Raw genomic sequence first — 27,136 nt, 5'->3', positions numbered from 1 at the left:
TAGACTAGAGTTCACATAGGTCCACCTGCCTCTGTCTCCCAAGTGCTAGTGTATAAAGGTGGCTGGCCCCAGGCCCTCTGTGCCCACCCCCCACCTCCATTTATCTCCCTCAAGATACCCTGATTAGGAAGACACACAACAGGTTCCACAGGTCAGGGTAGGCAGCACCTTCCCCTCAGAAGCATACTTGAGCAGACACCAGGAAGGCAAGCACTTGCCTAGGGGTAGGAGGGATGGGGTGTGTGTGTGCTCCACTGCTCAAATCAGAGAGACCAGAACCTCTGCGAGAGGCGGAAGACAGCCAAATTCCAAACGCAGACACAAATTCCTTTGGGATTGGTCACTGCGATCCTACCTGTACCCAGGTCAGCAACACAACACAAACTCCCACTCTCGGGCTGGAGAGATGGCTCAGTGGTTGGGACCCTTGGCTGCTCTTCTGGTAGACCTGGGTTCAATTCCCAGCACCCACAAGGCAGCTCACAACTGTCCCTTGGCAAAAGACTACTGATCCATTCATCTCTAGCTCACCAAAAACAAACAAACAACAACAACAAAAAACAACCCACTCTCAGCACCGCAAGAAAGGCCAGACCCCACCTGCACTCAGTGTGTCCCAGGCATTACACAGGGCGCTTCCTTTGTTATTCCATTTAGCCTTACCATCTGCACTCCGATGGGCACCTATCTATCCTGTTGTCCAGAAGGAAAAGTCTCATCCTTAACAGGGTCAGTTTCCCAGAGTGGCCATCACAGCTCCTGCTCTAGAGGAGACCGTTGCCACAGTAACAAATGAGATAAGGCCCAATCAATCACACACTGGCACACACTCAACAAAGCCACTGACATCTGGTGGCACACAATATCTCTAGACTACACACACACACACACACACAGCCAGCGACAATAGAGATTGTCTCCCAGACTATGACAAACAACCCCACCAGTCTGTCACACTCGTTCACAGGTGCAACGGAGACGCTCAGGACTGTGTGCTCCCACATCCCACATCCTTTCCACACGCCACAGACCACGCAGTTGGCACACGCACCTGTTTCTTGGGGCCCACAGGCCTAGTCAGTCCCTCTCTGTCTGTCTGTCTCTGTGTCTGCCTTTGTCTCTCCGTCCCTCTCTGTCTGTCTCTGTGTCTCTGTCTCTTTCTCTGTCTCTCTCTTGCTCGCTCTCACCTGTTTCTCGAGGCTCACAGGCCTTGTCAGTCTCCGTCTCTCCTCCCCCTTGCACACGCACACGCACACACGTGGAATCACCTTTAGTATCCTCACACCAGGTCTAACCCACAAGTCCTGCCAAACCTACCGGGAGCGGTAGGAGTGCACCGAATCACCTCCGATCACGAGAAGAGTGCAAGAGTGCTCGACCCACGCACGCCGGTGGCGCACGCGCACGCACATACACATGCACACACACACACACACACGCACGCACGCACGCACACGCGCGCCAGCGATCCCTTCCACAGCAGCCTCGCTCGCGGTCGCCAGTCCCCTCACCTGCCTCCCCGCTTGCGTCCTCAGCCTCTCAGCTGCCACAGACCTGCCAGCCGCTGAGCCCTTGCGCCTGCGCACTCGCGGGGTCCCCCTCGGGGCGGCCCCTCCCGCCGCCCTCTGAGCCACACGTCGGCGAGTGCGGCCCCGCCCTCCCGGGGGTGGGGCTTTCCCCCGGAACCACGCCCCCTGGCGCTGCTCACGCAATCAGAGCCCCGGAGACCGAGCGGGGCCACGCCCTGCAAATTTGCATAGCGCGCGCGTGCTGGGAGGCGTGCTCGCCCGCGGAGGATCGTGCGCGCTCCGCACGGAGCCCAGGTCCCTCTCCCAGGGGTTCCGCGCACCTCCAAGGGGGCGTCCGTGCAGCAGCGTGCGTCCGTCCGTCCCGGGGTGCTTCTCCTCCCAGGCTTCCACACCTCGGGCGCCTCACGCCGCGCGCAACCGCGAGCTTGCACCGCCTGCCTCCGACGTCCGGAAAGGGACTGTGGAGGACCACGCGCAGAACCTTGGGAAGGGCGCGGCATGCCAGCCTTCCTGGTCGCCCCATCTGGAGACCTCGTGACCCCCGAGAGGGGAGGACAGATTTTCTTCTGCCTCGGGACAGAAAGCCGGAGAAGGAAGAGGGGCGTCCCACCGTGGAGTCTGGTTGATGCTTCTCCTTAGCTGAGCACAGGGATTCCTGCACAATTAACCACTGCATCCTCCCTCCCGAGCTATAAACCTGAGATTTTTAGGGGGGAAAAATCCCCCTTAAAGGGGAAAGGCCTGCCCTGAACCTCTTCGGCAAGCCTAACGATTTCTGGTTCTGCCTGAACAAATCATAACTCCATCCGAGGCCCCTCCGGAGCCACCTCCCATCTCACCCAGGAGAGAAGGAGCGGTGGTGGTGGTGCTGGAGGGAACTCTTGGCTCCACGAAGGACGAGGACTCGAGCCACACAGCGATCGCCAGGATAAGGACAGGCTGGACACCGGACCCTGTAGCATCCCTTAGCAAGAGCACAGCCATGAATTTGTGCACAGAAGAAAGCGTGGCCGCCGCCTCACAATTCAGCCTGCGTGAGAATGCCCCGAGTGCCCCGAGGAAAGGAAGTGACTTACTTAGATCCTCGCTTAAGTCTGATGAGCATCAGCCGCGACATCTGAAAATGGCCACGGTGTGAGGAACGCCGTTCTTAAGATGCTATAGTTCTCCCGACAGCACTCCTGAGGCAGACACTGTGGTTTCATTTCACAGATGGGAAAACTGAGGTCCCAAGCACATGTACCTTACCCGAGGCCGATGAACTGGAAACGGGGAGGGGGAGCGCAGAGCTTAAGTTCTACATATCCTTTCGCTAAAGCGGAAACCCAGAGACTAGGGGTACAGGGTGGGAAGCCCGGGAGAGGTGCGGCTCAGATACTCACGTCCTCTATCCAGGAGGAACTCTGATGTCACCGACGATGAACGAGGCAGGCTATTATCTTGGAGATCAAGAGGACCCCATAACGCGTAGGGACTGACGGATGCTGGGAGACCTGGAGGCCAGGTCCACTTCCTCGGCCCTTTGTCCCGGGTTTGACACCCAACACCCAGGAGCCCTCTTGGGGCCTCAGGAACAGGCCTGGCACGCATGTCCAGACCCGCCTCTCCTGCCTCCCCCCTGCAGCGCTGCCCAGCTGACCCAGACTCAAGCACCCAAGGGTTCCACTGACAAGGAACGAGGAGAGGACGCGTCTCCACGGCGCCTGTGGCGGTCTGAAGTGTGCCCTTTTGCCTTCCGAGGATGGACGGATACGAGGCTGGGGAAGGGGTTCGAGGAGAAGGCAGGGGGCCGGGAAAAGAGTAACACCGTGAAAAAAAAAATTGTATGAAAAAAATGCCATGAAGAAACGTAGAGGGCTGGAGAGGTGGCTCAGAGGTTAAGAGAACTGGCTGCTCTTCCTGAGGTCCTGAGTTCAATTCCCAGCAACCGCATGGTGGCTCACAACCATCTATAATGAGATCTGGTGCCCTCTTCTGGCCTGCAGACATACACGCTGTATACATAATAAATAAGTAAATAAATAAATAAATAATAAATAAAAAGTAAATAAGTAAGTAAATAAATAAATAAATAAGTAAGTAAGTAAGTAAATAAGTAAATAAATAAGTAAGTAAATAAATAAATAAGTAAGTAAGTAAATAAATAAATCTTTTTTTAAAAAAAGAAAGAAGCTTAGAACTTGTATACGGGGAGGGGGAGTGAAGGACAGAGGAAAGAAATAAAAAAAGAAAACAAACAAACAGTGGACACAAACGAACAGGCCTCTCCGCCAATCGGAATCCTGCTTTCCGCAGTTGGCATTTCTCTGTCTCCAAGGCAACCCATCTCGTAGGCCTGGAGTGGCCCAGTGACTTCTGGGTATTGTAGTATCCAAGAAGCCGAGGGGCGGGAGGTGCGATTGTCAGTAAAAAGGAGTGTGTTAGCAGACGCGCTTGCATCAGGGAAAAATTTGGGAGAGTGAAAACTCTTTTCAGATATTCTTGAGGTGTGATTTGTCAGGAAAGAGGGAGGAGAGGGGGAAAAAGGGTAGGCGCGAAGGTTTGTGGGAATTGTAGTTCTACAGTCTGTGGCGGGCTGGAGCCGGAAGTCACGAGCCAGTGCCGCCTGGCGGCAGTTGTGAGCATAACAGCCGATGGACCTTGGCTGCTGTTTCCCCAGCACAGGTTCCCAAGGGCAGCCAGGGAGGCACTGGGTGGTGGGAGTGGGGGTGCTATTTGTGCAACAGTAATGTACGTGCAAGCCCTCACGTTGTGCCAGGATGACTGCTTTATAGCAAGTGAGCAGAGTGCACCAAACTTCTTCCCCTCTCCAAATTTGACAGGAATCGTACTCTTGAGGCAAACGGGGTCGTCGGAGGCTCTGCGGAGCACCCCTGGTCTAGCTTGTAACTTAACAAGTGATGCACACTTATTAAGAGTCCAGTTAGTGTGGTTGCCAAGGATACAGTAGTGAATAGGACCGGTGTACAGCCTGCAGCCTTGAACCAATCTTTCTTTCTTTCTTTTCTTTTCTTTTTTTTTTATTGTTTGTTTGTTTTGGTTTTTCTAGTCAGGGTTTCTTTGTGTAGCCCCGTTGAACGCGCTCTGTAGACCAGAGTGGTCTTGAACTCATATTCTCCTGCCTCTGCCTCCCGAGTGTTGTGACTAAAGGCGTGCGCCACCCCTTACCCCCCTTCAAGGCGTGCGCCACTCCTTACCCCCTTTTATTTTTAAAATTTTTTAAATTTATTATTATTATTATTATTATTATTTATCTATTATTTATTTATTTATTTATTTATTTATTTATTTAGGCTTTTCGAGACATGGTTTCTCTATAGCTTTGGAGCCTGTCCTGGAACTCACTCTGTAGACCAGGCTGGCCTCAAACTCACAGAGATCCTCCTGCCTCTGCCTCGCAAGTGCTGGGATTAAAGGCGTGCGCCACCACCGCCCGGCTCCGATTTTATTTTTATATTAGATGTGATTTTTGCCTCCACAAATGTGAAGTAGACCGCGTGTGTGCCCTCAGAGGCCAGAAGAGGGCGACAGATCCTCGGTTACTAGAGTTAGTGATAGTTGTGAGCCTCCATGTCGACGCTGGGAACTGAGCCCAGATCTTTTGCAAGAGCAGTGCTCGTAACTGCTGAGCCATCTGTCTATCCTCTTGTTTCCGTTTTGAGACAAATTCCCATGTGTTGCAGGCTGGCCTGGAACTCGCTATGTAATCAAGAACGGCCCTTGACTCCTGATTCTCCTGCATTGACTTTGATACTGTCTAGAGGTGCAGGGATGGGTTCATTTTCTCTGCCAATTAAAGAATTAAAATACAGGAAATACGAGCGGTGGTGGTGCACACCTTTAATCCCAGCACTTGGGAGGTAGAGGCCGGTGAATCTTTGAGTTTGAGGCCAGCCTGGTCTACTGAGTGAGTTTCCAGGACAGCCAAGGCTACACAGACAAACCCTGTCTCAAACAAACAAACAAACAAACAAAAAACAAATAAGGGGCTGGAGAGATGGCTCAGTGGTTAAGAGCACTGGCTGTTCTTGCAGAGGACCTGGGTTCAGTTCCCAGCACCCACACGGCAGCTCACGACTGTCTGTAACTCCAGTTCCAGGGAAGCCAACATCTTCAGACAAACATGCATGCAGGCAAAACACTAATGCACATAAAATTAGGGAAAAAAAGAGGATACAGAAAGTAGGTGTTGCCGGAAATCATAGAGTGCGCCAGCAGAGCTATCCTATGATACTGGGGAAATCAGGGTCCACGAACCCAGTGTCGGGGAGAGTTTAAAAACACACTTGGGCACTGGCCAACATCCGAAGGCAAAAGAATACTAAAATAGGCCTTTCTGCTCTTGGATTTGTATTTAAGGGCCAGCAAGATGGTTTGGCGGATAAAGACGCTTGCCGCTAAGCCGAGACACCACACACACACACACACACACACACACACACACACACACACACACACACACACAGACTCAGGAGGTAATGGACTTTTTATTTAAAAATTATAGCTGATTCTTAGCATGCCTCCACCCTGCGTTCATTTGCTGTGTTTGGGGAACAGAAGAAAGGAACCCTTAGCCCTTACACAAGCGCACGTTTCGTTAGAGGAACAGTAAAGAGAGGCTGGAACTGGTCCAGAAGGGCAGCTGTGGACGAGACGCTGCAGATGCTCCGTCTGCTGCTCTCCCGGCCGAGACCCTGCAGAGGCGCAGCCCGCTGCTCTCCCGGCCGAGACCCTGCAGAGGCTCCGTCCGCTGCTCTCCCGGCCGAGACCCTGCAGAGGCTCCGTCCGCTGCTCTCCCGGCCCTGGTCTCGTGGCACGGTCCTCCGAGAGGCTCCTTCTGGACACACTCATCGCCCTCCGAGTTGACAGGCCGAGTGCGAAGAGCTTCCTTGGGAGGTGAAATGCCGAGGTGCTGGAGCTGGGGGGCTTGTGAAGGTTGGGTGAGATGGGGCAGGTTCACTAGAAAGAACAGCAGGGGTCGTCTCTGAGGAAGAGGTGAGGGGGAGAAACACAGTTGGACACGTATTTACATCTTCACAAATTCTCAGACTCCCGACCCCCTAGCCCCCAACCGCCCCATCCGACTCTATGTGCGACCCTTGAGCCGCCTGCACCTCCACCCTGGACCACGCCCCTTGGGGCTGTGGCCCCTCCCACTTTGTCCGTCTGTCCGTCCGTCCAGTCCCATCCCTGCCCATCCTCCGCGCCCCAAGATATTCCACCTACTGAAGTCACTTCCCTCGGGCCTCATGGGCATTGGCCCCAAGTGGCTCCACTTTGGAGAGGGTTTTTTTTTTTTTCCTTTGGTTTGAGTTTTTTTGTTTTGTTTTGTTTTTTCAAGACAGGGTTCCTCTGTGTAGCCCTGGCTGTCCTGGAACTAGCTCTATAGACCAGGCCGCCCTGGAACTCAGAGACCCGCCTGCCTCTGCCTCCCAGGTGCTGGGATTAAAGGTGTGTGCCATCACCACCCGTATATTTTTTTAATATATTTTTAAAGATTTATTTGATGTGTGTCTTTGTCCATGTGTAAGTGCACGCGTGGGTGCATGCCCATGAGGCCGGAAGAGGGTGTCAGATCTCCAGCAACTAATGGTTGTGAGTCACCATGGGGGTGCCTGGAGCCAAACCTGAGTCCTCTGCAAGAAGAGCAAGTGGCCTTAACTGCTGAGCCATCTCACTGGCTTCCGTTTTGTTTTTAATCATCCATAGGTGTGTGTCTGGGGGTGGGGGGAGTGAGTTTGTCCATGCGAATGCAGATGCACTTGCAAGAGGCCCCTGCCGGCCAGCAAAGGACTTCTGATCCCCTGTGGCTGGAGTTACAGGTAGTCTGAGTACACAATGTGTATGCTGGGAATTTAATTTGGATCCTCGGCAAGAGTAGTGTACGTTCTTAACCTCTGAACTGTCTCCCTAGCTCTCCAACAACAAAACAAAAACCCCACTCAGAATTACATTTCACTTTATTTATTGTGAGGGGAGGCAAACAGGCACCTGCCATTTGTCCCAGGGTAGAGAAGCATGAACTTGGGACCTCCTGTGCAATTCTGTGACTCTGACTGGAGCTTACAGACCCAGCCTTGGACGCCAGGTATTTAAAACCAACCTCCTGGACCCTGAGAGGTGGCTCAGCAGGTAAAGCCACTTTGCTACCAAGACGTGAGGACCCACGTGATGGAAGTGAATCGGCTCCAGCACGCGATCCACTAACCTCCACAAGTGTGCCACAGCGCAGGTACACATGCACACACGCAAATAACAGTAGCTGAAGGGACACTAGCCCACTGGAGCACGTGGCTCTGGCAGGCCTTGCCCTTCTCCCCCACTCCCTCTGCCCTGCTGAAGACCATTAGACTACATTCCTAAAGCTAGTCCCCAAGGTCTGTTCCTTATTTGGCCACTTCCTCCTCCTGGGGCTGACTACCAAGGTCCAGCGATCAGAAGCCCCCTTTGGCTCACCTAATTAACATGCCTAAATAAAATGAAACACGTCATCCTGACACAGTGTGGTGCTTTGAAAGAAAATGGCCCCCGAAGGGAGCGGCAGTGTTAGGAGAGGGGGCCTTGTTGGAGAAGGTGTGGCCTTGTTGGAGTAGGTGTGGCCTTATTGGAGGAAGTGTGTCACTGAGGAGGCGGACTTTGAAGTCTCATATGTGCTCAAGCCATGTCCAGTGTCTCAGCCCACTTCCTGTTGCCTGCAAGTCAAGATGTGGGACTCTCAGCCCCTTCTCCAGCACCACGTCTGCCTGCACGCCACCATGTCACACCATGATGATAACGAACTAAACCTCTGAAAATGCAAGCCACCCAATTAAATATTTTTTCCTTTATAAGAGTTCCCATGGTCATGGTGTCTCTTCACAGCAATGGAAACCCTAAGATACACGGGGATTTCACCTTTTATCTTTATAAACTGCCACCTTCCTGCGGGCCACACCTGTCTCCTCTCTGTCCTGAGGGGGTCCTTTGTCACCCTTTGGGACAACTACCTCTGCCCTGTTCCCTTGCCGCCTGCCCTCTCTCCCTCTCCCTCCGGGGTTTGTCTCTAATCCCCGCCCTTTGTCTCCTCTGTTCCGAGAATGTGGCCATGGGGCTCCTGAGCATTGATTCCCATCTCTTTCAATAGCAAAATGTAATTTAAAAAGTTTAAAGTCAACCTCCCTGGGCCCATTGGCAAGAGATGAAACCTCCCCGCTCCGGGCTGTGCCGTACCTCACATCCACGTCCGGGTTACAGTAGTGGCAGTAACACTGGAGGAGACAACAGTGATGAGTGAACACACAGAGAGAGACAAAATTCAAAACGAAACAAACAATCAACCAACCAGCTTCCTCCGTCCCAGCTCGCCCCGCCCTCCCTCCCGCGGTACTGCTGATGATCGGTCCCCTCCCTGCATCCCGAGCTGTGCCGCATCTTCCAGCGGGTTCACTCTCCACACCTCCTGTCCCCGCCCCGCCCAGTGTTTCTAATGCCGACAGTGATGACCTTTGGACCTGGGTGGGACAGGAAGGTCGAGAGCTGTCCCTGGCTTCTCACTAAATTCCATCCTTCAGGGGTGGCAGGAAAATACAATAATAAGACGTCTCCAGATGCTGTTCAAAATCCTCTGGAAGACCAAGTCACCTCTGTGAGAGCCTGGGCTCCCCGTCAACTCCTGGGTCTCCCCGTTTCCCTCAGCCCTCTTCCTGGTAAGAGTATAGCCCAGCGGTTCTCAGCCTGTGGATTGCAACCCCAGACCCTTTCATGGGGCTCTCCTGAGATCATCAGAAAACACAGAGATTTACATTACAATTCATAACGGTAGCAAAACGGCAGTTACGAAGTAGCAACAAAAACGATTTTATGGTTGGCTGGGGGGGGGGGTCACCACAACGTGAGGAACCGTATTAAAGGGCCACAGCATTGGGAAGGTGGAGAACCGCTGCTCCAGCAGACCTGGTGGGATCTTCCTTGTGTTCACTACCACCACGGCCCCTGTCCCGACCACGGAGACCATCTCCGTCTCTCTGCCTCCCCTGTGTCCTGCTCCAAATTCCCTTCACACTCAGTGCCCAGAGGCTTCATTTCACAGTTCTGATGGGCCGGGGTGAGGGGGAGTGGAGGGGTTGGGGGGCGGGTGGTTCAGCTGGCAGAGTGCTCGCCTAGCATGCATGAAGCCCTGGGTTGATCCCAAGCATCCGCTAAACTACTTATGACAGTCCATGCCCAAAATGTCAGCATTTTGGAGGACCAAGAGCACAAGGTCATCCTGGCCTGCATTCGAGACCCCGTTTCAAAAAACAAACACGAGTCAGCGGGAAGACTCGGCAGGCAGAAATGCGTGTGGGTGTCTTATCCATCAGCGTCTTCAGAAAACAGCAAAACACTTGGCCCTGAAAAATCTACTGAATCTGGGACAACAACCCAGCCACAAAACCATCAATCAAGCCACGATCTACCCTGCCTGCAAGATGTGCTGGGACCACGGCTGCGCACAACTTGTGGGAGTGGCCAAATAATGACCGGTCCCACTTGAGGCCCACACCAGGAGAGGGCGCCTATGCCCCACACTGCCTAGACAGCCAGGAACCAGGGGCTGGAGAGCCCAGAGACCTAGCATAAAATCAAACGCGACTAGCAAAAAAAAAAAAAAAAAAAAAAAAAGGCCATGGAATGATGTCGAATGATAATCTGCTATACTCATAGATCGGCGCTAGCCCAACTGTCATCAGAGAGGCTTCCTCCAGCAACTGATGGGAGCAGATGCAGAGACCCACAGCCAAGCACTAGGTGGAGCGCAGGGAACCCTACAGAAAAGGAAGAGGAAGGATTGTAGGAGGCAGAGCGGTCGAGGACACCAGGAGAACACGGCCCACAGAATTAACTAAGAGGAGCTCACGGGGACTGAGGCAGCAGCCACGGACCCTGCGTGGGGCTGCACTAGGTCCTCTGCACATACATTGTGGTTGTGCAGCTTGGTGTTGTTGCGGGACTCCTAACAGCAGGAGTGGGGGGGTGTTTCTCTTTCAGCTGCTTTTTTTCTCTTTCAGCCTAGTACTGGGTGGCCTTGTCCAGCCTTGATATGACTTAGCCATGATACGCCATGTTGGACTGGTATTCCTGGGAGGCTTGCTCTTTTCTGAAGGGGAATGGGGGAGTGGAGGGAGGGGAATCTGTGGTCGGGATGTAATATATGAGAGAATAATAATTAAAAATAAAAGAATCTTCCGAGAGAGAGAGAGAGAGAGAGAGAGAGAGAGAGAGAGAGAGAGAGAGAGAGAGAGAGAGACCACAGTTGGCATTTCACAGGAAACAGCGCTCTTAGTGGCATGGGTCTTGTCCAAGCTAGGGAGGTGGTTCCGTGAGAAAAGCAGCTTGTGGCCACGCCCGACAATCAGAGTTCAGTCTGAGACTGGATGTAGCAATGATACCGGCAAACTGCAGTAGTAAACCTGACGCTAGCTAGAAAGGATTTACTCACAGACCTGCTTAGGACACACCAAGTCACACGAAGCAGGACTTACCTGATGGAGTATTGCCTCCGATGTGGCTAGGAGATGAAGTGGTGTGCTCACCGGGCTGGGACAGAATGAAAATCCTGTACCACAATTAACATTTATGGTCCTTGAGAAAGTTTCTGCTGGTGTTTATTCACCAGGATTGACCTCCAATTAGGCTCCATTCCCATAACAAAAGGAGGCAGCCCAGACTTACAAGCAGTCCCCACATCAAAGACTATGCCTCTTCAGGCAGCTCAAGGGGGCAGTGTGGGGTCACAACCAACCATCAGTAAGTCCTAGCCTGCCATTAAATCCCTGGTGCTCTTATCACTAAAAACGTAATTCTGCCAGGTGGGCAAGATGCCCCTGGATAACAACTCTTCGAAGCAACCAATACTGATAGACTTAAATAATTCTGGCAACAGAATCTTAGCTGTGTGAATCTCCCACCTGCCCAAGTGGCCAGACTTGCAGTCTCCTGGCTGTTTAGACTGTTCAAAGTGTAAACTGGGGCCGGCACAATGTAAAGTGCAGGTGCCTAAGGTATACCTAAGTTAGTAAAATCGTGTCTTCATGGCTGGCAACGCTTTGGGTGTTAGCTGGAGCCAGTCCATTTGCAAGTGTGCAATTGCCCAAACTTGCAATTATCCAAATTTTCCTTTATCAGTCTCTAAGTGTGCAGAGTGATCTCTCTCTGGGAAGGCATTTTAATTCTAGAGGAAGAAGAGGAGGAATCTAGGCACATGGATTTCTCCAGAGACCCTGAAGAAGTTGGATATACAGTACAGAACAGAGGTAACCAAGCCATGTGGCAGAATGTAGATTAATAGAGATAGGTTAATTTAAGTTATAAGAGCTAGTTGGGGAAAAAAACCTATGCTAAGGCCAAGCTTTCATAATTGATATTAAGTCTCCCTGTCATTACTGGGGAGCTGGCCGTCCCACAGAAGACAGTCCGACAAGAAAGTCTGCTTCGCTGTGTAGACGCCCTTCTCCCGTGGTGGCTCCTCCTTCTCTCCCTTTCTAATCTGTCCCTCTCTTCCCCTTCCTCCCTCCTTAGACAGAAAGGCACGGCCTCCTTACCCAGTCTCCTTTATTGTAGGACACGAAGAAGAAGGTCATCACCATGTAGGCACACCTCAAAAAGCTCCATCCGCCATGCCTCACAAGTGCCTTGGCTGTGGTGGTGGCTGGGGGGGACTTCACTAAAGTAAAAATGGTGAGAATGATTGACAAGACCCAGAAATCAATCCCTGACCCGCGGGCGCTCCAAACTTGTGTCTCTATGTATCTCCTGAGTTGATTTTTTTTTTTTTAACGTTCAGTGTTGTGGCCATTGTCTCCCATCTTGGTCATCACTCAACTCCCAGACAATTTGCTCTTTCAGCTCCCTCTTTCTCTCTCCTCAGATCCAGGCATCACTGAGTCTAACCCATACACTGAAGGAAAAACAAAACAAACCACTCAGCAGAAACCACTTTTCGCTCTGTGGGAACCTCACCAACATCCCTCTTTGTGTTGTTTTGACTATTTGTTTAATTTGATTTGGTTTTTGAAACAGAACCCCATGGACTCAGGCTGGCCTCAAACACAATATGTAGCTAAGGATGACCTCTTGATCCTCCACCTTGAAAGTACTCGGGTCCCAGGCAGGTGCCTCCAAGCCATTCTTGATTTTCTCTTCTCTGTGTGTATGTGTGCTTTGTATGCATGCGCGCATACACACACACACACACACACACACACACACACACACACACACACGCATGTGAAGGCCACAGGCTGATGTCAGAGTCTTCATCAAGCCTGCTCCACCATATATATGTTTTTTTTTTTTCTTTTTGGGGGGTTTTTCAAGACAGGGTTTCTCTGTGTAGCTTTTCGCCTTTCCTGGATCTCACTCTGTAGACCAGGCTGGCCTCGAACTCACAGAGATCCGCTTGCCTCTGCCTCTTGAGTGCTGGGATTAAAGGTGTGCGCGCCGCCGCCGCCGCCGCCGCCGCCGCCACCACCACCGCCCGACCCCACCTTATATTTTTTTTCTTTTCTTATCTTTCTTTTTTTTTTTTTTTTTTTATTCAGGTACTCTCACTGAGCCTGGAGCTCACTGGTTTGGCTAGGCTGGCTAAACTCCACATGGGCCAGTGTGGAGGCTAGAGGACATCTTACAAGATTCCTCTCTTTCTAGCACATGGGTCTTGGAGATAAATCTCGGGTCATCAGATTTGGCAGTAAGCACCTGCTAAGGCAGCTTGCCTGCCCCCCCTTTAACATTCTTTATTTTTTAAGATGTGTGTGGTAGTTTGAGTGAGAATAGCCCCCACAGGCCCGTACACTTTATACTTGGTTCTGCAATTCCTGGAACTGTTTGGGAAGGTGAGAAGGTGTGGCCTTGTTGGAGGAGGTAAGTCACTGTGGGTGGGCTTTGAGGTTTAAAAAGCCCACACCTTCCCAGTTAGCGCTCGCTCTCTGTGTCTCTCTGTCTCTGCCTTGTGCCTAAGGACTGTATGTAAATTCTCAGTTACTGCTCCAACGTCATGCCGGCCTGCCTGCCTCTGGCCCCCCCACCATAACGGTCATGGACTCACCCTCTGAAACTCTAAGAAGACCAACCAATTAAATGCTTTCTTTCATAAGTTGCCTTGGTCACGGCGTCTCATTGCAGCAATAGGAAAGGAACTAAGACAATGTATTTTATTACCATTATGTTGTTCTAGAATTTCAATACTTGTTACAAATTACTATATTTTCCTGGTGACATTACCAATAACTCTAGCTTTTTTTTTTTTTTTGGAGACAAGGTCTTGTGGATCCCAGGCTAGCCTCCAACTGGCCATGTAGCCTAGGCTAGCCTTGAACTTTTCCTTTCTCTACCTCCTAAGTGAGTCACAAGCCCTTTGTGGGTCGAACAACCCTTTCACAGGGGACCCCTAAGACCATTGGGAAACACAGATATTCACATTACTATTCATATCAGTGGCAAAACTGTACACAAGGGCCACAGCATTAGGAAGGCTGAGGTCTACCGCCCTAAGTGCTCTGTGCCCAGTGGTATGTTTGTTTGCTTGTTTTGGTTCTGATGAGGATGCGCACTATCCTAAGCTGGCCTTGAACTGGCCACTCAATGGGATCCAACTTGCAGCCAGCAATCCTCCTGCCTCTGCCTCCAACGCTGATGTCCGATTAGGACATCCAGTGGTCCCACCTCTCCTTTCTGATGTTACTTCTCTGTTCTGTGTTTTGAAAGGGGAGTCTCACAAAATCCAAAATGGCCCCGGACCTTCATAAGCTGCCCATGCTGGCCCTGAACTGCTCATCTTCTAGCCTCTTCTTCCTGAGCCCTGAGGTTACAGGTAGGAGGCACCACACCCACGGTTTGTGGTCCTAACGATCGGACCCGGGCCCTCGCGCCTACCAGGCTAGCACCCGGCTGAGTTCTACCCCACAACCCAGCCCAAGCTCCCTTAACTCTCTCTACTCTCCCTCACTCGGAGGAGGCTCGCTTCTACTCTCTACTGTTCTTTCTTAGTTCCCATCCACGCACACACCTGTCATTCAGCTTACCTGCTCCTTTCCAAGGGAGAAGGGAGGGGTTTGGAGGTCAGCAGAAGCAGAATGCCTCTTCCCACCTCCATGTGTCGGGCACCTCGGCCCAGAGGAGCAGAGGCGAAGGGAGAGGGTGGCTGAGGACTACGGATGCTTCCCGATGACTCGGGAACCGATGCATCTGAACTCCGAACTTTCCTCGGGTAATACGTTACACCTCACTCAAGGGAAGGTGCTGCAGGAGGGAACGGAACGGGCACACAGCCCCAACTACCTTCTTCTTGGCAGTCATTTGTTTCTTCTAAGAAGGAAAAAGACAGTAGAGGAGGAGAGGGGGGAGAGGAAGAAGGGGGGCAGGGGGAAGGGAAGGAAAAAAAAGGAAAATTAGGGACTGCATGGGGATCCAGTTGCAAATGGTGCTTCTGGGCCCGTTGGGTAAAAGGGGACCTCCCTTGGCCTCCTTGGTGTCCCTGGACTCTGGCACTGTACTACCAGGCTGCACACACGCCATCCCTGTGCACGAAGCGCCCTTTTCCCAGATACACATGCATGCACACAAATGCACACGACGTGCACATGCATGTGGGTCCCCCCTGTCCTTTCAAGACTTGGCTCAGGTGTCACTTCCCTAACACACTGGGCTCTAACACACTGGGCTCTAACACACTGGGCTCTAACACACTGGGCTCTAACACACTGGGCTCTAACACACTGGGCTCTAACACACTGGGCTCTCACGTGCCCTGCACTCCTCTCCTCGGAGAAGAGCAGTGTTCAGGCTCTGAGCCGGCTTCTTGGGCCCCTGGTTCCCCTCTCGCCAGAATACTAGCTGCATTTGTGTGCTTGGTTTTGTTTTTTAAAATTACATTTATTTATTTGGTGAATGTGTGTGGTGTATGGTGTGTGTGTGTGTGTGTGTGTGTGTGTGTGTGTGTGTAGTGTGTGGGGTCTGTGTGTACGTAGGGGTATGTGTGGTGTGTGTTGTAGTGTATGTGGGGGGAGCGGTCTGTGTGTATATGGGGGTATGTGTGGTGTGTGTGGTGGTAGTATACATGTGTGGGGGGCTGTGTGTATGTAGTGGTATGTATGGGGTGTGTGGTGGTGGTGATGGTGGTGTGTGCGTGTATGTGTATGGTGTGGGGTCTGTGTGTATGTGGGCTGTGGGATTCCACAGAGGTTTCCTGGTGAGAGCTGAGCTTGCTTTACACAGCAGGGCTGCATTAGGGGATGGCTTGGTCACATGCATGGTCACTAGGTATTTGGTCACTAGGCACTTGGCTGTGCTGGGGGGAGGTCTTCTGCTCTGCCCCTTGGCGTCTCTATAAATAGCCCATTAGAAGAGAAAGGAGGGGCTGGTGGGTTCTGACCCAGGCCCTCCTGAGCTATCCTGTGTTTCTATCTGTCTCTCTCCTCCATATTTCTATCTACATAGTCCTTATTTCTCCCTGCTCAGGAGTACCCTGGAGGAAAAAGTGGGGGTATGTGTGGTACTTGTGGTAGTGGTAGTATGTATGTGGGTGTGGGTGTGGGTGAGGGTATGTATGGTACGTGTGGGGGCAGTGATGGGGTGTGTGTGTGTGTGCACGTGAGTGCACGTGCGCGCACGTGCGTGCGTGCGTGCTGTAGATCTGCAGGCCAGGCACACGTGTGGCGGTCAGAGCACAGCAAACGAGAGTCGATTCTCTCCTGCCACTCCTTGCATCTCAAGGACTGAACTCAGAACCTAGGGCTCAGCAGCAAGTGCCTTTTCCCACCGAGTCATTTCCCCGGCTCGTGTGTGCGTGCGTGTGTGTGTGTGTGTGTGTGTGTGTGTGTGTGTGTGTGCCTGTGTGCGTGTGCGTGTGCGTGTGTGTGTGTGTGTGTGTGTGCCTGTGTGCGTGTGCGTGTGCGTGTGTGTGTGTGTGCCTGTGTGCGTGTGTGTGCCTGTGTGTGTGTGTGTGTGCGTGTGTGCGTGTGTGTGTGTGTGTGTGTGTGCCTGTGTGCGTGTGTGCGCGTGTGTGCGTGTGTGTGTGTGTGTGTGTGTGTGCCTGTGTGTGTGTGTGTGTGCGTGTGTGTGTGTGTGTGTGTGTGTGCCTGTGTGCGTGTGCGTGTGCGTGTGTGTGTGTGCCTGTGTGCGTGTGCGTGTGTGTGTGTGTGCCTGTGTGCGTGTGTGTGCCTGTGTGTGTGTGTGTGTGTGCCTGTGTGCGTGTGTGCGTGTGTGCGTGTGTGTGTGTGTGTGTGTGTGTGTGTGTGTGTGCCTGTGTGTGTGTGTGTGTCTGTTTGTTTGGAACAGGGTCCTACGTAGTGCGGGCTGACCTTGAACTCGAGATGTAGCAGAGGATAAACTTCTGACCCTCCTGTGCCCACCTCCCGAGGGCTGGCACCACAGGCCTGCACCACCTCGCTCAGCTTGCCAGCTGCAGCTGGGGACGTGTTTTGCATGTCGTGTTCCCTGTTCTGTCTCAACACCTAGAAGATAACTCAGCGCAGAGTGGAACGTGAAGTGGCATCTGTTGCTGAGTACCCGATGTCATATGGTTATCCTGCTAAGGGTGGTGGGGTTGAGGGACGCAGGGCTGGATGGCATCCAGAGGCTCTTCCAACCCCCAAACCTGATAGCTCTGTATATTCAGAAACAAAGAGGATGGAGTCACCAACTCACCGTTCAGCACTTGGAGGCTCAGCAGACCTAAGGCAACAGAGACGTGCAAATAGAATCACAAAGGTAGCCAGACAGAACTCAGGTCAACAGGGCCCCAGGCTCACCAACCCCTGTCTGCTAACGGGCCCTGCAGAATTCTGACCGACTCGCTTCCTCCCTCCCTCCCTCCCTCCCTCCCTCCCTCCCTCCCTCCCTCTCTCTCTCCCTTCCTTTAGATATAGGAGAAAGTGGGAATAATAAGTTGATGATGCAATGCATCTACTAAACTTGCTTAGGAAATAAATATTAAGCTACACAAAGCAGCACTTAGCTAAAGGAGCTCTCGGTTCGTCTGCCCAGAAGACTGTGATTCTGCCAGGCAGACAGGATGACCCTGGATGACAGCCGCCTGGCAAAGCAGCCCGTTCATCTCAAGATGACTATGACAATATTTTATACTGTAATTCCCCCCATCTGTCCAAACCACCAAAGCTTGGCCTTTCTGTCTCTGTGAAACATGTTTTCATTGCTGAAAATGTAACTCGGGGCTGTGGCACTCTGTAAACTGACAGGATTTTCTGTTCGGAGCTGGTTCCCCTCTATGCAATGAGCCGGAACCACTCAGACTCACTGAAGAGTTTTCCGTATTAATCTCTAGGTGGTGTAGTAATTTCTCACTGGGGAGGTGTTAAGTCTATGACATATTCTTTAACACTTTCTCTTTGGGGGCAGGGTCACGCTGTGCAGTCCTCGCTGAACTGGAACTTGCAATGTAGCCCAGGCTGGCCTCAAACTCACAGAGATCTTCCTTCGCCTCTGGGGTTAAAGGGGTATGCCGCTGTGCCCAGCACACCTATTGTCTTTCTCTCATCATTATTATTATTGTCATCGTTGTTATTTTTACTGGTGTATATATGTTTATGCATGTGACTGTGAGCACAAGCATGTTCTAAGAAGCATGCAGATGTCGGAGGGCAACTTGCAGGAGTCAGTTCTCTCCTTCCTCCGTGTGGGACCTGGGAATCTAACTTAGGCCAGCAAGCTTAGCAGCAAGTGACTTTTCCTGCTGAAGCATCCTGCTTCTCTCTCTCTCTCTCTCTCTCTCTCTCTCTCTCTCTCTCTCTCTCTCTCTCTCTCTCTCTCTCTCTCTCTCTCCCATGTGCACAGGCATGCATGCCCGCATGCATGGAGGCCAGAGGTCAACCCCAGGTGTAATTTGCCAGGGTCTTGTCCATCTTATTTTTAGAAACAGAGTCTCTCATTGGCCTTGAGCTCACCAAATAGGCTAATGCTGGCTGGTCCATAAGCCCCAGAGATCCGCCTGTCTGTGTCTTCCTCGCACCAAGATTGTAGGTGTACACCACCACTCCCAGCGTGGGTTCTGGCCATTGCATCACAGATCCTGAATTTCCCGGGAGGCCTGCACCCACTGGCACCACATTTCAGGTTCCCACCTCCTCCCCCACTTTGGCACACAAGGCAATAGAAAGAGGCCTGGTGCACAGGGCCCCGGGCCCCCACAGAACGAGGTGCTTACCGAGGATCTCTGTGGTCCGCCCGGGAGGCAGGAGGTAGAGATGAGTCCAGGGTCCATGAGAGAGGAGACCACAGGAGGGAGAAATAAATACCAACATTAGATGGTGGGAGATAGGGACCGATTGTGCTCAGAGCCCAGGACAGTGGGCCTGAGATCAGAGCTGAACTGACCGGATTGGCCTAGGAGATCTGGAGGTCAGTGAGAATCTGACAGCGATGGAGGACAGACGGGATAGTCAGGGCACTAAAATGTATTATTATCTTTACATTTATGTATTTTATTTCACGTGTGTGGGGGTGTTTGCCTGCATCTTTCTGTGCACCACATGCATGCCTGCTGCCCTTTAGAGGGCAAAGGAAGGTGTTGGGTCCCCTAGAACTGGAGTTACGGACAGTTGTGAGAGGCTATGTGAATGCCGGGAATTCCAGTCTTCTGGAAGAGCAGCCAGTGCTCTCAACATCGAGAGCCACCTCTCCAGCCCCTAATTAAAAAAATTTGTTTTTATTTACATGTGTGTGTATCTGTGTGTGTGTGTGTGTGTGTGTGTGTGTGTGTGTGTGTGTGTGCAAGTGCCTACAGAGGCCAGAAAAGGGCACTGGAGCCCAGGGATCTGGAGTGACAGGTGAATGTGAGTCACCCAACGTGGGTGCTGGGAATCAAATTTGTGTTTTCTGAAAGAACAGCGAGCACTCTTAACCACCGAGTCACTTCCCCAGAATCCCATTTTAATATTATTATTGTTGTTGTTGTTGTTGTTATTTGTGTGTGAGTGCAGGTGTCTACTGAGGCCAGAAGAAGGCATCAGATCCCCCTGGAGCTGGAGTTCCAAGCAGATACTGAGCCACCAGACGTGGGTGGGATCTGAACTCAGATCCTCTGGAAGAGCAGCAAGTGCTCTTGATCACTGAGCCATCTCTTTAAGCCTCTCTTATAATCTTTCCAGTTACATTGTATTTATTTACGGGTGTGTGTGTGTGTGTGTGTGTGTGTACACCGCAGCATGCATGCAGAGGTCAGAGGACAACATGTCAATTCTCTCCTTCCACCATGTGGATACTAGGGATCAAACTCAGGCTTTTCCCTCTGAGTTATCTGGCTGTTCCCACACCTGCCTTTTTGAAGACGGAAGTCATGGCGGTCCCACTCTACCCCCCCTTCCCGACAGTCCCTGAGCGGATGGCGAACCTCCGGGCAAGAATTAGAAGGGGAAGCAGATGAAAAGAAGAAAACTGTAAACTTACTTTTCAGTACTGTTGAAACAGAAGCATCGAGGACAGGAAAATCCAGATGGAGTTGTTGAGTACCAGCGGCAGTGAAGATCCGAGAGGAAAAGGGTGTTAATGATGCCGGGCCTTTCCCCATCCCGCCCGGAGCATCCTCAGTAGAGGCCCTCCCCACACCGGATGTGGAAATATCATCCAGTCCAAATGCACCGGTGAGGCTGTATGCAGAGATGCTGGATCGTCTGTGACCTGATGTTTTAAGACACACTCATCCTTATGACTGGAATCCCCTGGCCCCGGTTTCCCCTGGGGATTGATTCATCCTCCAGTACCTGGAGGGGATCAGAAAAGCGTCTCTACCCTTTTCTCTTTCCCCGAGTGAGGGAGGAAAAGCTTGGTTCCTGGTTTTTTGTTTTGTTTTCTACCTATAAACACATGACTCTTGCTGTCCCATGCTGTAGGGCAATAGGGAGATTGGAGAATCTGCTCAAATTCTGGGACCCCTCCATGCAGCCCCAGGAAGGAGTGGAGCCTGAAGGGCCACCTTGAGTCTCCTCCACAAGTAGCTCTGAAAACAGCTTTCTTGCAGGGTAGGTGGTTTGTGGCACGTGCCTTTAATTCCAGCAGAGGCAGGAGGATCTCTGAGTTCAAGACCAATCTGGTCTACAGAGAAGCCCTGTCTTGAAACTGCCCTCCTCCCCGGGGGAAAAAAAAAAAGCAAAAAAACACAAAAACCAGCTTTCTCTTCTCTTTCCTCTCCTCCCTTCCTCTCCCTTCTCCTCCCTTCCCCTCTCTTTCCTCTCCCCTCCTCTTCTTCCTATTTTTTTTGGGGGGGGGAGGTGGAACCTCATATAGCCCAGGCTAACCTCAAACTCAATGTGTAATTGAAGCTAGCCTTGAGCAACTAACCCTCCTGCCTCAGTCTCCAGCGGGCTGGGATCATAGGCATGTACCACCATGCCTGGCTCCCTCCTTTCTTGTTCCCCCTCCTTCCAAGTATCTGGAAACACCCAAGTTACCAACCGGAAGGGAAAAACTATAAAAATTATTTCTTGTGCTAGGCACGGTGGTATATACCTATAACGCCAGCACTGTATATGTATATACCTGTATATGGCTCCACCACTGAGTCACACCCCAGCCCCTCACTGGGGGATTCCAGGCAGGGGCTCTACCACTGAGCCACACCCCAGCCCCTCACTGGGGGTTCTAAGCAGGGGCTCTACCACTGAGCCACACTCCAGCCCCTCACTGGGGGATTCTAGGCAGGGGCTCCACCACTAAGCCACACCCCAGCCCCTCACTGGGGGACTCTAGGCAGGAGCTCTACCACTGAGCCACACACCCAGCCCCTCACTGGGGGATTTTAGGCAGGAGGTTGAGACAGGATCAAGAATTTGAGGTCATCCTTGGTTATATATGGAGTTTGAAGCTAGCCTGGGCTACTTAAGACTATTCCATCAAACACCAAAGGACAATAACTGTAAAAGGAAAAATAACTTACTTTTCACTGGAGGGCAGATTGGAAGCAGAATCAAGTGATCAGTGTGGAAAAGAAAGGGAAAGAGAATAGAATGAATATTAGTACCTCTGCCCCTGGTACCTCCCTTTTTTTCCTGGTAAAATATTTCAAAGAGTGCTGGGAGTATTCTGGGAGTATTCCTGTGTTCTGTTGAACAAACTCAGAAAGCAGACCAGGTCTGCAGGATCCCCAAGCAGCCTTACCATTCTCCTCTGGCCTCAGCCTTACCTCATCTGTGGGCATTATCAAGTCTAACCTGAGCTATTTCCCATCAACGCCTGCACAGGCTGAACACCCCTAATCCAAATGCTCCAGTGACAAGCTTTTTGAGTGCCGATGTGATGCTCAAGGAGTTTCCCTTTGATTTGTTTTATTATTTTTAAGGCTTATTTTACTTTTATTTATGTATGTATGTCTGTGTTAGCAGATGCCGTATGCATGCCCTCAAAGGCCAGCTAGGGTCACAGGCAATTGGAAGCTGTCTTAGGTGGGTGCTGGAACCCTAACTTGAGTATTCTGGGAGAGCAGAAAGTGCTGTTAACCACTGAGTCCTCTTTCCCTCCTCCATTTGTTTTTAATTTCTGAGTTAGGGTCTTCTCAGTCCATAGACCCAGGCTAGCCTGATCTACCTATCAACTCATTGTGCAGAGTGGAATCCAGCCAATCCTCCCGCCTTGGCCTCCCAAGCACTGGAATTACAAGTGAGAGCCACCACATCCAGCTTTGGAGTTAGGAGCTGTACGGATCGGATTTGGGGTATAGGGTGAGAGATGCTGAATGGGGAGAGTCCATGTCAATGGCCACAATTCTGAAAATGTTTGAAACTTGAAACACTTCTAGCCTCAGGCATTTTAGTCAGGGAAACTAAAGCTGCCCCAGACGAGAGAAAAGAAGAATTTGGCTCAGCCAATCAGAAACATCCAGTATACTTACTTTGTGCATTCACGGACTTGGCAATGGGCTGGACCAACTAAATCAATGGAATTGCTGTGACCTATCCATCATCCTATCTGCATTATCGTCCCTCTGTCCCCTGTCCTTCAGCCCCACTGTCCTGTCTGGACAGAGTTCCCCAAACTACTCTGGTTTTTCTCTGTCTAACTTGTGAATTACTTGCTACAGCAAACTTTGTTGTTGTGGTGCTGGGGACTCAATATAGGGCCTCGTGCATGCTAGCAGAGCACTCTACCACTGAGCCCCGCCCCCAGCCCCTCACTGGGGGATTCTAGGCAGGGGCTCTACCCCCCAGCCCCTCACTGGGGGATTCTAGGTAGGGGCTCTGCCACTCAGCTATTCTCTGTTTTTATTTTTTATTTTGAGACAGAATTGAAGTCACGGCTATCTTGGGCAGCTTAGTGAGAACTGGTTTGAAAATAGATGTAAAAAGTGCTTCCGGGGTATGGCTCATCATCAGTACAGTACTTGTCTAGAATCCCCCAGTGAGGACCTTGGGGTGTGGTTCAGTGGTAAAGCACCATCCCAGCATACATGAGTTCTGAGTTCAATCCCTGGCGATATGGGGTCAGGGGCGGGGCGGGGGAGGGGGCAGGTAGTTGGGGGTCATAACTTTGAAAGTACTTACTTTCTTCTTCTGTCCTGTCTGTAAGGAGGAAGAATGAATGTAGCCACGTTCAACGGGGGTGCAGAGAGACGGGGAGAGAGGGAGGGGTGGGCGTGAAGGTGGGTATGGGGGGAGGAGAGAGAGAGAGAGAGGGAGAGAGAGAGAGGGAGGGAGGGAGGGAGGGAGGGAGGGAGGGAGAGAGGGAGGGAGGGAGGGAGGGAGGGAGGGAGGGAGGGAGGGAGAGAGGGAGGGAGGGAGGGAGGGAGGGAGGGAGGGAGGGAGGGAGGGAGAGAGAGAGAGAGAGAGAGAGAGAGAGATATTAATAGTTTTGCCACCGCATAAGCATCCCCGACCGGTCAGAGAGCAGAGGTGGGAACGCTATCAGAAGGTGGGCAACTCCACTCTCTCAATTTCCAGGGTAAGTCAGGATTCAAGTCCGCAACCACTCTCTCTCCTAATAAACATTCATGGAGCACCTGCTGCGTCCTGGGCCTGAGCAAGATCTGGGTGAGACAATATCACCCCAGTGAACAATATCCATGGTTTTCCAGGAGCCCGCAGAGGAGGGGGACCAAAGCCTTGTGAAGTGGGACAGAGGTGTGATAGTGTTCTGGTCAACCTGCAGGACACGGCAGGAACTTATAAAGGGATGGTGGCTGCTGACCTGGAGTGGTTACCAGGGGAGGCGTCTTGGAGGAGGATATGATGTTTTGTCTGAAACCTGAAAGATGAGCAGGGGTTAGCTGAGTGTAGAAAAAAAAAACACCTTGGAAGGGAAAGGAAAAAATTATTCCAGACGTGGGGAAGAGTGTGGGGATGGTTCTGTCTGGAAAGAACTCAGCTGTAAATGGGGCCGAGAGACAAAATTACAGCTGGGTGGTGAAAAGACGCGTGAGCGATCTTAACATCTTAGCCTCCATCTGAGGCAAGGGAGGTGCTGCCGAACAAACAGGACTCGTGTTCAAATCTTAGTTCCTTCATCTCCTAACTGTGTGACCCTCTTCCTCCATTTCCTCAACACAAAAACAAATCCAGGGAAGCTTGGAAAAGGCGGCTCAGCAGCTAAGAACACTGGCTGCTTTGCCAGACAGAAGTTCCGATTCCCAGCACCCACAGGGTGGCTCACAACTGCCTCTAACTCCCAGCTCCAGGGGATCTGATGCCCTCTTCTGGCCCCTGTGGGCACTGCATGCACTTGGGTCACAGACATACATGCAGACAAAACACCAAGACACATAAGATTAAAAACAAATATATTAAAAAATAAAAAGAAAGTGAACTCCAGGTTCAGTGAAGAGAGCTCGTTTCAAGAAAAACTCAAGTGGAGAGTGGCTGCAGAAGACAGCCAACATTGACCTCTGGCCTCCACAGGAGCGTGTGTGGATATACACACCCATGCACACACTAACATGCACACCTGTCCACACTGCACATATACACAACGGAATCATATTCAGGTGGTGCACACCTGTGATCTCATCACTCAGGAGCAGAGGCAGGTAGACAGGGGGTTCAAGACCAGCTTGGGCTGCACAGGAGACCTCTCAAAAAAAAAGGGAGAGAGGGGGAATCAAAACAGAACAAACAACCTTCATCCAAAAGATTCCAGAATGAGAGATGTCACTGTTAAAACTGGAGATGTCCTGGGCAGCACAGGCACACACACACACACACACACACACACACACACACACACACACACACACACTATAATAGCATGGCTTGGTCTCTCCTCCTCTGAGAGAGGAATAAAGAAACCTGCAGATGATCTGAAAATCCATTAGCTCATAAGGTGCTTAATAACTTCTCTTCTTGGTCTTTCTCGGCAGGATTTCAAATCCCAGCTCGCCTTAGGATGGTTTTATATTGTCTGCTTCAGGGGGCCTAGGATCACATCGGAGACTATTTTCCTGGAATGTCTGTAGGGGATTCTCTAGACAAAACTAACTGATGCTGGAAGGACCCACTCTGACTTTAGGCAGTATCGTCCCATGGGCAATGAGAAGGAGTATGTGACCCGAGCGCCTGCAGTCAGCACTCTACGAGTCCTGACTGTGGATGCAACACACCCAGCTGCCTCAGTTTCCCCACCATGCTACCCCCTCAAACTGTAAGCTGGATGAACCCTTATTTTGCTAAACTCGGGGTATTCTGTCACTGCCATGAGAAACATAACACATACAGCCTGGTACTCCCTATGGAACCCAGCCTGTCCTCGAACTTATGACCCTCGTGTGCCTCCTAAGTGCTGGAGTTACAGATGTGAAGTAGTACAGTTTGTTGTATCTTTTCATTTCATTTTAATTAATAGGTGTGTGTGTGTGTGTGTGTGTGCGAGCGCGCATGCACGCGCAAGCACTCACGCGCAAGCACTCACGCACGCACGCACGCGTGCATTGTGGCACACATATGGAGATCAGAGGGCATCTTGAAGGAATCACTTTTCTCTTTCCACCGTGTGGGCCCTGAGGATTGAACTCGGGTCATCAGGCTTGGCAGTAAGTGACCGCTCATTGAGCCGTTTTGCCGGTCTGTTGCTGAATTTTGATCAGTTGCTACTCTGTCCCCGATGACTCTGACCTTACCTGCTCTCAACTCCAGTCTGATTGTACAGACGTTAAAGGAATACTGTCCTACCATATCATAACCTGTGGGTTGTGACCCATTTTGGAGGGAGGGTCACATATCAGCTATCCTTCATACGAGATATTTATATTAAAATTGATAACAGCAGCAAATTCACAGTTATGAATTAGCAATGAAATCATTGTATGTTTGGGGGTCACCACAGCATGCGGAACTGTATTAAAGGGTCGCAGCATCAGGAAGTTGAGAAGCACTGGTTTATACATATATACACATATATGGATATATATTATAATATCTACCATTACAGCTATTAATGCCACATAAGATTGCTATTTGGCCAAAAACAGAGGCAGGGGGCTGGAGAGATGGTGGGTAAGAGCTCTGGCTGGGCAAGCATGAGGACCTGAGTTCTGATCCTTAGCACCCATATAAAGAACTGGCTGAGGCCACCTGCACCTGTACGTATCGCTCTGTAGACCAGGCTGGCCTCAAACTCCCTCCCAATACGAGGGAGATACAGTACAGAAGAATCCCAGGCACTTGCTAGCCTGAGCCAACATAAACATGGTGAGCTCCAGGTTTAGTGAGAGACTGTCTCATGGAAGTACTAAGACTGGAAGAGACAGACCAGGATACCCAGTGTCTTCCCCTGGCCTTTGCATGCATGCACAGGTGTGTATACTCACTCCCCTCCCCCCCTACCCATCCCAAACACACATCAAAACTTTTGGGACAGCAAGATAGGTCAGCCTGTAAAGGTGTTTGCTAGCAAGTCTGAAGATCTGAGTTCTATTCCCAGGACCCTCATGGTGGAACGATGGAACCAACTCCCTCCAGGTCTCATCTGACCTCCCCATGCATACCTCGGCACAAGCGTCCCTTCAATATCAATAGTTTTTAAATTTAAATTTAAGCTGGGTGGTGGCGGTACACACCTTTAATCCCAGCACTTTGGGAGGCAGAGGCAGGCAGATCTCTGTGAGTTCGAGGACAGCCTGGTCTACAGAGCAAGATCCAGGACAGGCTCCAAAGCTACGCAGAGAAAACTTGTCTCAAAAAAACAAACAAAAAAGTTAAATTTAAAGCCAAATAAACAAAGCATGGAACTGGGTGATACGTGAGGCATTCTATGACCTCACTAGGTATGCATCACCCATTGACAAGAAAGAGCAAAGACTGTGGGCAAACGACATAGATCCATACTTACCGTCCGGGGACAGTCTGCTCATCAGCCCTGAGGAAGGAGACAAAAAACAAAATGTTGTTAACACACACAGCAATTGCACCAGAAAGAAAATCCACAATGAATGGATTTTCCCAGTCCGACGGATTCAGCCAGCTCTCTGGGGGAAGTGCAGCTATGGTGCCCTAGGAATTGAGGCCAAGGCCATTTAGGATGGCAGGACGTAGAGCATTTAAGTTCAGTTAGGTTTTTTTAGTGGCTTTTTGCCCCCAACAATAGGCAATAAGTTTCCATTTTTTTGTGGCTTTTCACCCCCCAGCAGTTTCTCTTTCTCTGGGATGCAGCCCATT

At 51.2% G+C, this 27,136-nt stretch overlaps 3 protein-coding genes and 1 long non-coding RNA gene across 18 annotated transcripts in view; 1 reads left to right on the top strand and 3 right to left on the bottom strand.

Annotated features, from left to right (window-relative positions):
- Positions 1–3,998, bottom strand: part of Znf667 (zinc finger protein 667) — a 31,013-nt gene extending 27,015 nt beyond the window's left edge. For 4 of the 15 annotated variants that reach the window (XR_013050679.1, XR_006069009.2, XR_013050686.1 and 1 more), the window contains exon 1: positions 1,512–1,648. Coding sequence is in view for 1 of the 15 variants with exons in the window: in XM_042270629.2 (XP_042126563.2) it covers positions 1,850–2,205 (356 nt within the window). In the remaining 14 variants the exon portion in view is untranslated. The other 11 variants (XR_013050689.1, XR_013050690.1, XM_076570445.1 and 8 more) reach the window with 8 other exon arrangements.
- Positions 1–27,136, bottom strand: part of Galp (galanin like peptide) — a 230,325-nt gene that overhangs the window by 83,301 nt on the left and 119,888 nt on the right. The window lies entirely within an intron of this gene.
- On the top strand, positions 3,979–8,359 carry LOC143272990 (uncharacterized). Its single transcript, XR_013050769.1, has 3 exons — positions 3,979–4,193; positions 5,889–6,438; positions 7,504–8,359. It is a non-coding gene; the product is annotated as an uncharacterized LOC143272990 (long non-coding RNA).
- Eddm13 (epididymal protein 13) overlaps positions 5,998–27,136 on the bottom strand; it is a 34,689-nt gene continuing 13,550 nt past the window's right edge. Inside the window, exons 5-13 of the mRNA XM_076570620.1 lie at positions 26,811–26,837; positions 23,679–23,735; positions 23,021–23,053; positions 18,709–18,717; positions 17,193–17,219; positions 14,826–14,852; positions 12,089–12,210; positions 8,739–8,776; positions 5,998–6,513 (exon numbers count right to left, since the gene is read on the bottom strand). Of these exons, the coding sequence (XP_076426735.1) occupies positions 6,489–6,513; positions 8,739–8,776; positions 12,089–12,210; positions 14,826–14,852; positions 17,193–17,219; positions 18,709–18,717; positions 23,021–23,053; positions 23,679–23,735; positions 26,811–26,837 (365 nt within the window). The 3' untranslated portion in view covers positions 5,998–6,488. The remainder of the gene's footprint in view (positions 6,514–8,738; positions 8,777–12,088; positions 12,211–14,825; positions 14,853–17,192; positions 17,220–18,708; positions 18,718–23,020; positions 23,054–23,678; positions 23,736–26,810; positions 26,838–27,136) is intronic.

Source organism: Peromyscus maniculatus, chromosome 1 (genome assembly GCF_049852395.1).
Source record: "Peromyscus maniculatus bairdii isolate BWxNUB_F1_BW_parent chromosome 1, HU_Pman_BW_mat_3.1, whole genome shotgun sequence".
NCBI lineage: Eukaryota > Metazoa > Chordata > Mammalia > Rodentia > Cricetidae > Peromyscus > Peromyscus maniculatus.
The sequence above is the reverse complement of the archived record's forward strand: the minus strand, read 5'-3'. Positions and strand labels throughout refer to the sequence as shown.